Source organism: Lissotriton helveticus, chromosome 6 (assembly GCF_964261635.1).
Source record: "Lissotriton helveticus chromosome 6, aLisHel1.1, whole genome shotgun sequence".
Classification (NCBI taxonomy): Eukaryota; Metazoa; Chordata; class Amphibia; order Caudata; family Salamandridae; genus Lissotriton; species Lissotriton helveticus.
Window position 1 is genome coordinate 1,617,890,096 of NC_136067.1, and position 15,788 is coordinate 1,617,905,883.

At 41.8% G+C, this 15,788-nt stretch overlaps 1 protein-coding gene across 1 annotated transcript in view; it reads right to left on the reverse strand.

The window, feature by feature from the left end:
* Nucleotides 1-15,788, reverse strand: part of SLC1A4 (solute carrier family 1 member 4) — a 202,586-nt gene that overhangs the window by 11,011 nt on the left and 175,787 nt on the right. The window contains exon 7 of the mRNA XM_078649416.1: nt 5,182-5,316. Within this exon, the coding sequence (XP_078505542.1) occupies nt 5,182-5,316 (135 nt within the window). The remainder of the gene's footprint in view (nt 1-5,181; nt 5,317-15,788) is intronic.

A 15,788-nucleotide genomic window follows, 5' to 3' on the forward strand; every position in this document is an offset into this window, starting at 1 on the left:
TTGCATCTCATAACCTGTGTGCTTGAGGAGACTCCAATACTCAAAACTTTTAATGCTGTATGTTCTAGATAGTGGTGAAAAGAGGAGTTCTTGCCACTTTTCGAAGATGCCCTACACCATATCAGGATGCAGATGCCATTCATGATCTACCAGGCTCCGTCTGCTCATCTTGTCTGCTCTGACATGCAGGGACTCTGACAGGTAGTTCACAATGAGGGAAATGCCCTGACGTTCCAACCAACTCCAGAGGCAGAGAGAAACCAGACGCAGGACTCCACTCCACCCTTCTTCCTGCAATAGCAGATGGCAGTGGTGTTGTCAGTGAGAACTCACCTTGAAGGATGGCAGAAAGGCCTTCAGAGCCATATAAGCAGCCTGCTACTTCAACAGACTGATGTGGAACCAGGCTTCTGTCACAGATCAGAGTCCGCAGATTTCCACGTCTCCCAGGCCTATTTAGCCCAGCAGTGATGAGTCTGTCACCACTGTCAGCTCTGGGTGAGTGAGGAAGGGAAAGTGCCTTCCACTGCTCTAACTACATTCAAGCAGCCACACCAGCAAATTTAGAGCAGTCTCTTCCAAGGTCTAGATAATATCCCACATATATCCTTGGTGCTGGGCCCAACGAAACTTCAGATTCCATTTCAGAGTCTTCACATGCCGCCTGGGGTACCTGACAAGGAGCATGCAGGAGGCCAAAAAGCCTCAGAGTCAGAGACCGAATGTCCTGGACTAATTGCAGCAGCGGGAAGGCCCAGAACTGCACAGTGTGCAACATAGCTCCAATGAATGGAAGCCACTGTGAAGGAGTCAGTTGTGACTTAGGCTCATTGGTAGTGAACACCAATGATGTCTGGAGGTTCGCGGTCATCTGGAGGTGGTCCACGACTGACTCTGGTGAGCTCGCCTTTAACAGCCAGTCATCTAGGTAGGGAAACACTGGTATCCCGACCTCTGCAGGTGGGCATCATCCACCGCCATCACTTTAGTGAACAAAAGAGGGGCGCTGGTATAGTCGAATTGAGGAACAGCAAACTGAAAATGCTCCTGGCATACCTTGAACAGTAGGTAACATCTGTGGGACTACAAGACGGGTATATGAAAAGTTTCATTCTGCAGGTCCAAGGATGCCATCCAGTCAGTGGGATAAAGAGCAGACAGAATCTGGTTCAATGAGAGCATTTTGATTTTGTTATTTTTAGGTCGAGCCTAGCGCAGCACGCATGTGCTACCTATGGGAGGCTTCTTGTGAGCACTCCAAACTTCCCCGAGACTTCTCTGTGTGGGTCTGGCAACTCCCACACATTCCATTGGCCTTTGCGTGTGGATTTCAATAATAAAACCACACAAATGGCCAATGACGGGGGCATGTCCCGCCTTTTCTCTAAGCTCATTTCTTAAACTGTCTGAACAAAATTTTTTAATATTGGCGGAGTGAGTACCACCCGAATAAATTCTGTTCTGTGCTCCCTCATCCAATTTTAAACACACCTTTCTATTTATGTTTTCATCCACTTAGTTTTTCTGCACTTCACTCTATTAGTCACCTTACACTCTTCCACTTAATAATCTTGAGAAGTGGTATACCATACTACCTGTTTTCTCAACTGAAGAGATCTACTAACATCATGGTCTCCTTCCGTTTGAGAATGACATACCTAGGTAGATGGTTTTGAAAGAAACCCAAATGATGAAGGGCGGTTCCGAATGGTGACTGATGGGTATCTTTGATCATCCATTAGGGTGTCATTGAATACTTCTTCTCCCTAGGTCAGTTGTGAGGGTGACTGTCGTCTGGTTTTTCACACACCACAAACGCATTACTTTTCTTTCAGACCCTCTGGTACTTCTTTGTTGTTATGTACTATTTCTGTAGCCTAACACCAACCAATTCTAAATTAATTTATCCTGTGTACGCTTTTCTCAAGTAAGGCAGAAGTTGTTTTTGCGCAGCACAGCACTCAGGAAAATGTTCTGCATGGCTACACAGTTTTAAGGTCCACAAGGCGAGACCTATTGGCTATGCCAGTGCTTGTTTTATTTGTGGACTATTTTTCTCTATTGTCTAATGGGCTAGTGAGGGCAGAAAATGGTTTTTTTAATTGGAGGATCGAGGGGGAGTACTTGCCCATACCTGGTGATCTGCTTCCTCACTCCCTGGTGCCCAGTGGGTAGATTCCTCCTTAGGGATTGAAGTCCTCTGGTGAGCCCCAAGGAGTGGTCAACTAGGAAGAGGAACCACTGGAAGGGGACACTGCAGCCTTTCCAGCAGTATTATCCTGCTTGGATCAGTGCTCAGGGTCTGAGTTAAGCTTACAAGCACCTTTCAAAGTGAAATAAGTTGGCACTAGGGGTGCTGACGGGTTTCACTTTACATCAATGTAACGTCAGAGCATGAACGACACACTGAAATAAAAAAAATAATGTTGGGATGCAAGAAATGTTTTTCCGTCACATCCCAACATTCTTTTTCAAAAAGAAAATCCATATGGTGCTCACACCAGAAGGATTTGATGACTGAATGGCGAATTGAATGTTTCTGGCTCATCTTATCAATATTTCCCATAAACATCGAATTTAGGACTGGGTCATGAAGCTTGTATCATGTGATGTCTCCAAATTTTCCTTCTGGGTTTCCCTTCTGAACTATGTTAGGGTAACCTGGCTAACAGGGAGCCAAGGAGAGGAATTGGCCCAATCTGAACAAGCAGTAGTTACTGTACGTATCTGACTGTATTGAGTCCTCTTTTTGAGGCAGACTTGGTGCTAGTAAAAGGTTCGCCTGTACTAGAGGTTGTTTGAAATTCTCAACACCCAAATGTGCAATAGAAACTGCCCCATGGAAAAAACGTGTGGGTGTATATGAGGCTGACCCAAAGTTAAAGCATGACTTTTGGGAAATTGGGTCCAGAAACGCTTGGTTCAGAATAAAAAGTAATGAAGGTTAAGAGTTCTTAAAATCATAGTTGGAGGTAATATTAGAAGCTCCAACAGACTTCCAATTACCAGTAACAGGGTAATACAAGTTCAGGATATTAGATGTGTTTGTCTCTTCTGAGATGTCTTCTCAGGTTGCAGAAGTGAAGATTAGTTGGTCCTCAGATTGACTGACTGTAGTTTTTGTAAAGCGCTCTGTTACCCATATAAGTACTATGACTCCGATTCTAATTTGGAATAGACGGTCAAGAAAAAGCTTTTATAAAGATAAGGAGGATATGGATAAATATCCGTTTTTTATCACTCTGGGGCACTATCGTTTATCTTTTCTCAGAAGCACTATATGACAGCTGTTTTCAGTTCAGAATAAGACTGAATATGTGGAGGGCAGGATTCTGAGACAGATTCATAGAATGTCAGATTGCGGTGACAGTCCTTACATCTAATACCTTCTCTTCCAATTAGCATGGCTGTGACATCAGAATAGCATGCAAAGCTCTTCTTTGGAAAAGGGAGCATACATCAATGTAAGCAAGTTAGGTAAAGGTTAGCAAAACTACAAGGACTGTGTGCTGGGCATGTGGAATCTCTGTGAGGAACATGTTAGGCTGAGGATGCTTAAGTTAGTTAGAAAAATGTGGAAGGAATATATTTTTGGTAGAGTGGAAGCTCAAATTGATTTACCTGGTAAAAAACCTGCAAGAGTTACATGACTAGGTAGTGCACCATCATTTCAAAATGACTGAGGTTCATCTTCCAAGGAACCTCACACAGAAGAGAAATTGGAGGACCTGTTCCTTTGGGGAGAAAAATTGTGAAGTCTTCCTTTGGTATTTTGAAAGCTCCTTAGTGCTTCGCAAAGTTATTTCTTCACGTGACCACGAGTGTGAGAAGGAATGTGAGGTTGATCATTTACTTAGAGAGAATATTATTAATGGACCATGACAGATGAGCCTTGGGTCATCAGACTCAGGTGTTTGTGAATAATCATTGGTATTTGTAGTGAACAAGGAGAAGTACTATCTGCCAAATTAGGAGAAGGAGATTTTTGGTTTCATCATATAGACAAGGAATTGTGTGCTGAAGTTGCCAGTGGTAAGGTTCAAAAAGATTTGTTAGGACCTGAGGAGAGTGTTGAATGCGGAGCAGCTTTGTTTAAGAATGTAGCAAAGATAATCAGTTTACCGTCCCTTACGAATCAGGTGTTTTTTCCAGGTCCATTGTTTTATTGTACACTATAGTTGGTTGAAGAATGCTTCCATTAAGGTAAAGGGTGAATTGCATGTGATCAGCTAGAAGGCAACAGGTGTGGGATGAACTGCTTGGGTGATTAGTCAATGTAGAGGCCTGGAAAGGAAGGGCAATTTTTGGAACATCCTGATTTGTTGATAGGGTCAGATGTGAGCGTGGAAGGTTGGGGAGCAGGGAAAATTGCGGGTAGATGACCGAGAAGGACACCAGTCAAACAAGAGCGAAATGCATATTTATTATTTATAGCTTCTGGCAGGGTAGTTGCAGTGAGGTATTTAATGCAGAGCAGGGTCAAGTGTTTTATGAGGCAATTCACTGTTGGCCACCAAACAGTAATCATGACCAAAGACAGGCACCGGTCAGAAGTAGATTCAAGTGAAGTAGCTTAAGAAGAATAAGGCTGCATAGCCAGACCTCCTCTGGTGTTTGTATTCCCTTGTAGAAGCAGCATAAAACTCTACAGCCAACCCACCCACATTATATCAACAAACTAAGATCTACTGTTCCTATCCTGACATAAACCAAGCAAGCAACGCAAGAAAGGTGCCTGACAGGCCCTTCGGCGACATTCTCAATAATAATCCAGAACACCTTTATGTGAGGTGACTAAAAGCGCGACTGGATACAGGGAACTGAACATATGGGCTTGTACAATATCAGTGTCAGATACCAGATTCCACATTTAGCAAAGAAACACTTAGCACCTATCAGGAAAGACTTTTTATGTAAACCGCACTACAATTATATAAACATCTGTATTCATGCATAAATCAGTACCTTTTGTATTAACTTCTATCAATGTCAAGTGGGATCAGGAGGGTTATGAGAAGCCCACTCATTCAAATGTCAGACAAAATCCTAAACAATGCACACCAGAAGCAATGACTGCTGTCTGAAGAGGAAAGAGGCCCGACCCAACCCTGCCAATGACTAGCTGGTATCATCAAGTGTTTCAAGTTGTATTCCACACAGGAGACAGAGAAAGGTACTTACACAATCCAGTCCACAGCTAATATGAGCGAAAGATCGTTTGTGGGAAGTCCAATGGCCTCTAAAATAATTGCAATGGTGAGAACTCCACCAGCTGGCACCCCAGCTGCTCCAACACTGGCTGCTGTTGCTGTGACCCTGGGAACATGTTCAAATATTAGTTGGTCACGTAATTATAGCCAGGGTGGCAAATATAATACCATTTTATCATTTTCAAGACACACAGGCATGTTTCTTTCATTTAAACAGCCCTGAGGAGCAGACTGGATGATGGGTACATTTTAGCAGATTTCAACGACACTTGTAGGTACATTAGTTACTGTATAGTTGCAGCAGTGTAACTGAAGTGCATTGTAATGTTCTGTTGGATATTAAACGACTGGCAGACACCCTGGAGTGGTTACCCCCATACCTGATGGGAAAAGAACCATCAACACAGATTTAAGGAGCTTCAAAAGTAGCAAAATAAACTTCAGTCTTCGTTCCTGATCCCGCAACAATACCAGGAAAACTGCCCTAGAAACCCTGTACAATACGAACACTGCACCTGGCATTTTACCGCTGGTGGTTTTACCTCCTGGTCCACATTTCTGTAAGTCAGAATGTAGGATGACGTGCAGAAGTAGTTTTATGCACATTTCCCCTCGTTTCTTATACAAACTCTTCCAAGTAATGCATGAAGAGATTTGTGGGGTGAAAGATGCAGGTCAATGGAAAATGTGTTCACACTTGGAATGGAAATCAGAGCAAATCCAATTTGCGCATAACTCATGATTTAAAGAAGGACTCGGAATCAGGCGTTAAGGAACTAAGGGGCATATTACCAACAGTTAGCGATATTTATTGCTCACTGAGCTTAGCGTTAGTTTTTTTAACGCCGCGCTTCGCCCAATATTATCGCTGAGATAACGTCCTATTACCAACGTTTATCTCAAAAGCTATAATATTGCAGGCGTTAGCGTGAATATCGCTTGAAAACAAGCGGGATGCTGTTAGCCATGTTATCCACCTCCCATTGGATAACATGGCTAAGAACTGGTATTTGCAGGCGTTAGCGTTTGGCGATATTCACGCTTAGCGCAAATATTTCCATTGCTTCGCCTTTCTTGGTAATAGGCGATAGCAAGGTTAGCGACTGCTTTCAGTCGCTAACCGGTTGGGTATGCCCACTTTGCATGTCATTAGCGATAAATATCGCTGACATGCACAGCGGGCCCCAAACCGCTCGCTATCGCCTACAAGCTGTCGCTAACTGGTGTTAGCGACAGCTTGGTAATAGGGCGATGGAATTATCGTCGCTTAGCGGCCGAAAACGGCAGCTAAAGCAGCAATAATTCAATATCGCCACCCTTGGTAATATGCCCCTAATTTAGGGTCTGGCTGAAAGAGAATTCCGCTTTAAGGTGGTAGTGCTCCCTCTCTGCTAAACCTGTGATTCCCCACTGTTTACAGTCAAGGAAGTGCCAGGATGACCGGACATCCCTTCCGCCGTGGGGCCCCCAGACCTCAGTGACAGTCATCCAGCCCCATTGAGGGTGGGACTATTGTCACTCATTCTCCATGGCAGGCATGCGCAGGGAAAATACAGAATGGCACAGGGAGAAACCTCTGTCATTGAGGCAATTTGTTTTTCTTCAGAGAAAATAAACTCAGTAACAAAAAATGTCACCTACTCAGTAAACTTTGAGTGTTTTAAAGGGAGCTACTGTGAAGGTGGTTCTCATTACAGCAGAGAGATTCCCGCCAGGCGGGTGGGATCTCTAAACCAGGAGTATGGTCCTTTGCTAGGAAACCTGACGTCATGACCACCACCCTCTTGCGGAGTGGCGGACCATCCGCCTGACTCTGAATACGGCCATAAGTGTTTGCACCACAGCCATAAATATAGAAAGAAGCTACACAATAAGCCCGATTCACAAACCTTTTTTTGTGTAATTGAGAATCCACAACTGTGGTCTGATGATAACATTCCAATAAATTATCGCGAAAATAACAGATCTGCTGTAAACATTACTAGTAGGCATGTTCGCAATACTTGTAACATTTCTGGCGCTCTGCAGACACCCAAGGCATTTACAGAAATCAACAGGAGGTGTGCAGTTTTACCATGATGGTTCGTGGGTAATTTCTGGAAATGTTTGATGTGCTCAGCATAGGAAACTATTCCTGGTAACGAAATTACCAGCCATTTTCTTCCTGTCACGAGCATTACCTGGTAGTTTAACATTTGCTTTGTCATTTTTCTTAACTTCTGACAGCTCTTAGGGGATTTTCAAACCAACAATAATAGCTGGTGAAGAAATTCCCTCCAGGTCCCTGGAACAGTGCCAAATTGTAGAGCAGTGCTCAGCACTCCTGAATCCAGCTTGATAAAGTGCCTGCCTCAAATGTGGCTTTTGGGCATGAATAGCTACTCTGCTGGGCTCCTCTCAAGACTATGGGCCACATCTATCAAAAATCCTATTTGCGTTCCTTAAATAGCGAGCTTTAGTTAATTGCTATTTAAGGAATGCAAAATGGTATGTAAGAAACTAGCGATTCCCTAATATCGAGTCCTAAAAATTCGTAATTGTAATTTAGGTAATATTATTCCATTAGTTCCTATGAGCCTAAAGGCCCATAGGTGTGAATGGTTCATCATTAATTAATTTGCGATGACCTAATTGGTAATTGCAAATTAGGTAATCCAAAACCAAGGGGGCCTGGGGGCCTAAGGCACCCCTGCAGCACCCCCCAAAAAAATGTGTGTGCTACACAGCCCTTTGAAAAATGCATTTTTGTACATTTTTCCAAAATTGCACATGGTTACGTGGAGTCAATGGTAATAGCATTTCCTAAATGCACAGTTTGCATTTAGAAAATGCTTGGTACATATGCTTACAGAATCGTGAATTGCAATACTCTATTTGCATTCGCAATTTTAGATAATCACAAAAATTTGAGATTACCTAAAATCGCAACTACAAAGCCTTTCATTCATCTTGAAAGGCTATTTTGCATTCGCGAACAACCAAAAATACCGATTTGAACTGTTTGCAAATGTAAAGTTGTTTGATACATGTGGCCCTACGTTTGGGGCTTGCACCCTCTACTTCTCTCCTCTTCTCCAAGGGGCCTTTCCCACAGGTCTTCTTTTCTTCAGCAGGATGGCTAATTTCCTGAGGCGACATGGAGACTGTATTTCACAGCCCTAAAGCCTATATCAGACAAAGGCCCTCTAAAGAAGCAGGATGGCGTCATGATGGTATTCATTTCAACGTTAACTTTAATGCCAACAACGTTTTCTAAGAAGGGTACTCCTTTTTCTGCAGTGTGGCACCGCGCCAAACTGCAGAGTTGGTGGAAGGCACACGAAATCACACCTGTGATTTTAAGGGTTGCCAAAATGTGCACTTGGCAACACCTCACTCAGCAGGCCTGACTTCATGCAGGTGAGAACACATACCTATGCTACGGAGGATCCACTCTACCACCATTTGTGGCGAAAGCCTGCAGGACTAATGGAGGTGCCTGCTGCTGGCTCCCTCATAATACATTTCAGTCCTGGAGGGCTCAGTCAAAATCCAGGTACAAATAAGCATTGGAAGGCTGGGTAAAACTTGAATTTATAAAAATATAACATAACAGTAAGTTGGAACATTTTTGTCAGCATATAGCTAGATTTATAGCCATGTCACTCTATGTTGTAAAAGGGCAATATACTCGATAAACCGCTGCCACATTTTAAGAAATGCAAATCATACCATAATTGCATTTGGAAGGAGACCGTGTCATCAGTCACACATTGCTCTGTAATTACAAAAAAACAGTTGCAAGTGGCATCAATTCCGGTTTATGGCTTAGATTAAGCTATACAAGCAATGTTATAATTGCAAATAACTTACAAGAGGAGTTGCCCAAGTTAAAACAAGTGAAAATATTTCCTGAATTATTAAGGAGCACCAGTTTGTTTGAGAACAGTGCTGTGCATGTTCCTCCTTCCTGTCTGTCGCCATGACAGGAAAAATCTAAAAGTCCTCTTGTCACCTGTGACTCTTGTGTCCCAAGTTGCTAGGGGTAACGATGAAACACATACAGTACCCTGCATTAGCATATTTTTGTGCCCAGTGCGGCGTATGACGAAAGACAGAGGGACTTAATCACAAACTGCACTTTATGCTTTGCACTAAAAAGTACTACTAAAGGAATGCAAAATGCTATCCACAAACCTACACGCAGAGACCTCTGTATTTTCTATGTGGAGCTCTCCACCCAATTAAGATTTATGCATGTGTAAGCCTACATTTTAGTAGTAACTGTGGGAGGGTGAGTAAGTGGATGGAAAATTGGGAATACTTAATACTAAATAGGAGTGGTTTCCTGAGGAGTAAGGAGTGGTTTTGGGAGGGCTAAAGAGAAGTCAAGGCAAGGAAAGACACCCATCCACGAAAGATTAATCCCACTGCTATTCACAAACGGCACTTCTAAAATTACGACAGCCAAAAAAGGTCCCCTAACAGTTATAGTTGTACTCAAGTTCAGACCTGGAGAGCGTCGAGAAAGGCGGGGCAGGCATCAGCCCCGCTGCAAGTATGGTGAGGCACCCCCCCCACCCGCTCTCTGTGGTGGGGGCGCCCCCGCCGCGTCACAATGACACGGGTGGCGCGCCCAATCGCGGATTGGACCAGGGCTACACAATGACCCAGAAGTGATCCAAGTCGCTGGGGAGCAAAGGCCAGGCCGGTTAGAACCGGCCTGGCCAGTAAGGGGGTTTAAAAGGCCGGGGAGCGCGGGAGTCTGCCTCTTTGACCCCGCGCTCCACGGTCTGCCCCTCCAGCCTCTAGGAGGCTGTAATTCTTTTTCCCCACCCACCATCCCCTAAAGCAGATATTGGTATTGTGTTTATGAAGGTTGTTTCATATGTTTTTTCCCAATGTATATGGATGACAGGTGTGTTGTACTATTATTTGTTCCTTAGAACTTTATCCCGTTTACAGGTCACCAATCGTCGTATTTATTGCTATTCCTTGGTCAGGCGGTAAGGTCATGATTGGTGAGCAGTAAATATAAGGTCCTTAGAGGGCGGCGCCATTCTTGAATGGGTCGCCTAAGGGGAGGGACAAGTGCTCTCTCCTAGAACTCCAGGGGCAGCACAGCTGGTTGGCTGTGGATGGGTGTGGGGGAGGGGAGAGTCACGCTTACTCCAGGCTGGTTGGCCACCCCGCACATGCACAATGACGTCAGTAAACGACGCAGAAATGCAAGGGCCCCCTTTAATGGAGTTAATAGAGCATACAGGGGTAACCGGGGGGGTGTGTGCCCTCTGCGCACTCCGACTGGAGGGCGTGGTTAATTGATAAGGATCTGACACCAGTTTGCGACCTTGCCGTAGGTCCAAATAGGATTCGCAGAAAAGTAATTACTGTATGATTATGGTTCATATGTTAGATTCGGATAGGAAATACCTTGTACTAGAATTATGTTAAGGTTAGCCATCTGATTTCTGTATATATTAATTGTAATCAATGTCATGAAACGTTTTCTGCGTAAATATTGTCTATTTCAATTTTATTTTGATTTTATGTTTTAATAAATACGGCCGGGGGTTGTACGACCCCCGCCTGCAAAGAAATCCCTCTCGTGTCCATTGTTAATAAATATTGGTTAACACAAGAGGGGGTGGGGGGTATTTCCGGTAGTCCCTGGCCATACAGCACCACACATGGCCATCCATTGGACGGCAACACCCACACATTCATAGAAAATAGAAGACGCAAAATAAATAACCACAGGAATAATGCTAAAATACAGTAACTTTTTTTTACTTTTAGACAATATTTATATGACTTATATTTGACTTTTAAAAAGAAAAAAGAAATATTATTTAATGGTTTTCTAATAAACGTTTTAAAATGTAAAACTAAATGTAACTTAAATAAATGTCAATAAAATCTATACATAACTTTTAATCGTTTTAATGTATTTGAAATACATTTATACTTAATGTTGGAGTTTTAAAAAAAACAAATCTTCAAATAAATAATTATAAATCAATTAAATAAAGTTGAATTAATAATTTTTTATTACACTTTTTAGATAACAATGCTGTAAGTTTTTTTTTTATTTGCTTTGGGTTTAAAAAAAATATACAATTACTTTACGTGAATACTTAACATTACAATATTTCTACTATTCTTTTAAAAGTTGAATAAACTTTTTTACCTTTGCCTATACTTGCCATAGAGAGAAGTCCACCCCCGTGGTGAAAACCTCTAACTATGTGTGAAAAGTTACTAATAGTAATTTGACACTTATAAATCTGGCTCCACCTCCTTGTTTCTGTGTTCTGAAATAGGAGATATCATTTCGAGGTACCACTGAATTGTAATATCAGTTATTTTGCTGTTTTTTTGAGTGTGCCTCAGTATACTCGTAAGATTCACAGACGCGCTCTAGAATGGAAATTGTTGCAGTGATGTACAATTATTTGTTGCAATCGAAATACGATGTCTGAATATGTTAGGTGAGCGTTGTTATAGGAATAGACTAAATGAGATATTGAGAAATGTTTCCCATCATAAGTATCTGGTAACTCCTTTCTCTTTTTGTAATAAAATAAGACAGGTGAACATAGCTTTTCACTTTACAAAGGGGTTGGACAAAGAGAGACATTCAAGAATACTGCCAGAGACCTAGAATAAAGAAAAATACAACCCCATGTTTTACCTGTTTCAGTCTGATGAAGAACACACTACGTACATAATGAGAAGGGGACATTATGAAATCCATTTCACCCACACAATGGTCCATAAGCATAAACAATAATACCTCACGTGTCACATTTAGCCAAAAATGTTTACAACTGATGTTTCAAATGTCTTCTAATATTTGCCTCCTCAATAAAGGCCGCATTGTTTGTTATTGACAAAATGTCAATGGTTAGCCCTTAAAATGAACTGGTGCTTAAACAATGACATTTGATGAAGCGACAGGCTAATGCCAAGTTTAAGAATACTGAGAAACTGTCAAATTAAGAGTATTAACCTTGATCTAAAAAAAAAAAAAGCATTTACACATTTGCCTAGCCAGGGGTCTTATTCAAAATAAAGAGCACAATAAATACACAGGGCCCAAATAAATAAAAAAACACACATATAACCTTTATTGATTTATGCTCCTGCCTGAACATTATTTTTGTTTTAATTCACAAATCTTCTCAGTGTTAAATCCGCAAAGCTGTGCTACTTGCAGGTTTGCAGACGAACTCATGGGAAAACCATGTGACTTTTTGTGCATTACTATTACCTCCACTATGGAAATGCACACATATTAGCCCAGAACAGACTTTGAGCTAAATTTCTTTCTTGGGGACTGATACTACTCTCATTCATTTTTGCATCAAAATTTCACTATAGACTAGGGTTGGAGTTAAACTTTCAAACGGTTGAGGACTGAACCAGAGCTCGCAATTAGCCTGAAACAAGCGTGCAAACGAGCACCGTTGTTACTTTATTTACATTTGAACGATTTGACAGATGTTCTGGATTCAACTGATAGTTTTGCACAATAGTTGCTCACATTCAGGTTAGGCACCCACCTGGCCAATGCTTGTTTCCTACTTTTATTATATACGACTCCAATTGGTCTACAAGCACAACTAACCCAACGGCAGCATTTGACCAACGAGAAGAAACGAAAGATAAACCTACAACAAAGTTCACGTCTTCCGAAAACCCACATTTAAATGGCCGTTCGACTTACCACCCAGTGAATATGTTACAAGATAATTTAAGATTATTATTGTTCTGAAATTAAACACTTCACACTACCAGATTGTCAGCCAGGTGTGTATGTATAAACAAAGGTGTAATACTGTTTTAGGCTGCTAATGGGAGGTATGATTCAAGCCCAGCCCTCGCAGCAGTGTATTCTACAATGATTTCAACTCTGTTGTGTGTATCAGTTGCCTTCTTTGGCAACTAGAAACAAGCAATGGCAAAGGCAATAAGTCTGGCACTGCCTGCCAGTCTTTTGGCAATTCTTGTTTTGTCACGGTTTTTGCAAACTTTATTGTTCGGGAAGCTATCAGGTCCTCACTAAATCTGAAATAAAAAACATTGGCTAAAGGCAAAAGTGATTTTCTGGTGTCAAAAAAAGTACACCTTGCCATGGCACATCCGACACTAAAGTGTGGATGGGCTCCTAGTGAAAGAGCAAAATGCATTTACTCAAAGCAATGTTAACCAAAAACTTAAGTAGCCTGAACCATTGCCCCATGCTGTATGCTATAGTGGGCAGAATCAAAATGAGAATGACAACAACAGACCAATGGGTGAAGAGAGGTGGCTGAAAGCCCCTTTAAATACGCATATTATATACATCTTTTTAATAAAATCGAAAGGTCTTGGCTAACGTCAGACTTAAAACACTAGAAACTCAGTCAAATTTGAGAAGTCAACTCTGCACTGCTGCCTCAGACGTGAGTTCTACTTTCTCATTATCAGCCTTAACACAAATGAGTTTGATAACTGTACTCATGCTTGAACTAGAGCTGAAAAGAATACATTCAAAGTACTAATATTTTTATAAATGCGTAAATTAAAAGCTAACTGGAAAGTATATGGGTCAAATGATTCAGAAATTCACCTTGCTCACTAAGAAATTATTCAAAATGTGCACACTGCAATGTAAATCCTATTTCAAAGTGACAGTCACCCATGACGACTAAGGACACACCCCTCCCTTAATTGTCAGACACTAAGGATAGGAACACCAGCAGAAACCGAGGCAACACCCGTGCCCTAAAGGAGAAACAACCAAGAAACAAAGTAGGGTTTTGGCTTTTAATCAGCACGGCAGAGCCCTAATCCAACAAAAACAACAAAATGCCAATGCTGATGCACAAGTTTCACCTTACAACCGGTGCATTGAAATAAAACAATGTCACCATAAATCTCTTTTTCCGTTTGATTTAATCAAAATATATTCGAGGAATCACATATATGAATCAACAACAGAAAATTACATCCACTTAAAAAAAATTGAAAAAAAACCAAGCTCCCTTTACCCACAAAATCCTTAACGCATCCTTCCACTCACAAAAATTTTTCTTTTACACCCCCTCAATACACCCCTCTCTGTCAGTCTTTTCAGTTATGTGGCCCCAACAAGAGACTGTTTGCAAATGGCATGATATAACAACTGGTAAAATCCGGCATTCATATTACAGGAAAACGTGAAGCGAGGCGCATTTAATCTTTATCAAAACCAAATCGGGAACCCGCGGGCTGATAACAACTGAAAAAGGTAAGGGGCAACACTTTCCCCCCTTCTTGGATCCTTATACACCGCAGTGTAATACCCCCCCCTTTTTTTTTTTAAACTAATGGGTTACCCTTCTTGTCTTTCACGTGGGGCCCAGGATTCACGCCTGGAAACCAAGATGTGATTTTGATGTATCGGCTCTCGACAGATCGCCGATATAAACGTAAGAATCTTTTTTTTTTTAAACACATACAGTGTAGATTTCTTCTGACTGACAAAACTGGCGCTTTGGGACTCAGGACTGATATGGTATGATTGTCTCTGCAGGAGTATACTATTGGCTGGGGTATGAAAGTACAGCAGGGATCGGCTGATCTCGCAGCATAGAATAAGGTAAGCCAACTTCTTAAGAGGAGGTAATTAGAAACCGGGGTGCCTCTTGTGAATATGGTCAATAACTAAGACACAGTTTTTTGTGTTTTTTGCTTTTTGGTCCTGAAGAGAACCCCGTATGTGGAGGGGTTTGAAACGTGTCGACCTTTTTTGTGTGGCCAATCAAGTATACAAATTAGTGTCAAAAGTTGAAAGTTTTGTATTTTGCGAATCGTCTTCTGTTTGGCCATTGTGTTTATTGATTTACTTTTGTCGTATAAATATGAAATATTGAAAGGTGGGCAGGGTGTGGGTGTGCTGGTATGTGAGGGGAGTGTAATGAATGTATGATTGAAGAGACTGACAGAGAGGGGTGTGTTGAGGGGGTGTAAAAGAATTTTCTTTTGTGGGTGGAAGGATGCATTAAAAAAGGATTTTTTGGGTAAAGGGAGCTTGTTATTTTCCCAAAATTTTAAAGTGGATGTAATTTTCTGTTGTTGATTTGGATATGTGATTCCTCGAATACATTTTGATTAAATCAAACGGAAAAAGAGGCTTATGGTGACGTTGTTGTACTTCAATGCACCAGTTGTAAGGTCAGCTAAAGGAAAATCAGGCTCCCCAACTTGGAAGGGAGACAAATCCCGTTCGCCACTAAAACCAAAACTAGGTCAGTAGAGACTGCCCTCAACTCATTCTCACTTTTCGATGGCACCTGGAGAAACTTACTGATTTTGCAGGAAGGCTGACTCTTCTCTCCATATGGGTGGCCCACCACCTTAAAATATTCTCATGGTTCGCCATTTCAGGCTGCAGTGCCCACTACAATACACCTCCCTCTCTCTCTTTCCTGATCCATCTCTTAGTTGATAGAGATGTTGCTGACCAGACCTCTGTCGATCTGGTCCTTAAATGTTAATGGCACGACCGGATATGTCCGACACACAAAGGTGCTAACGTACCTAAAGTCTAAAAAACCTGCCATTGCGGTTTTA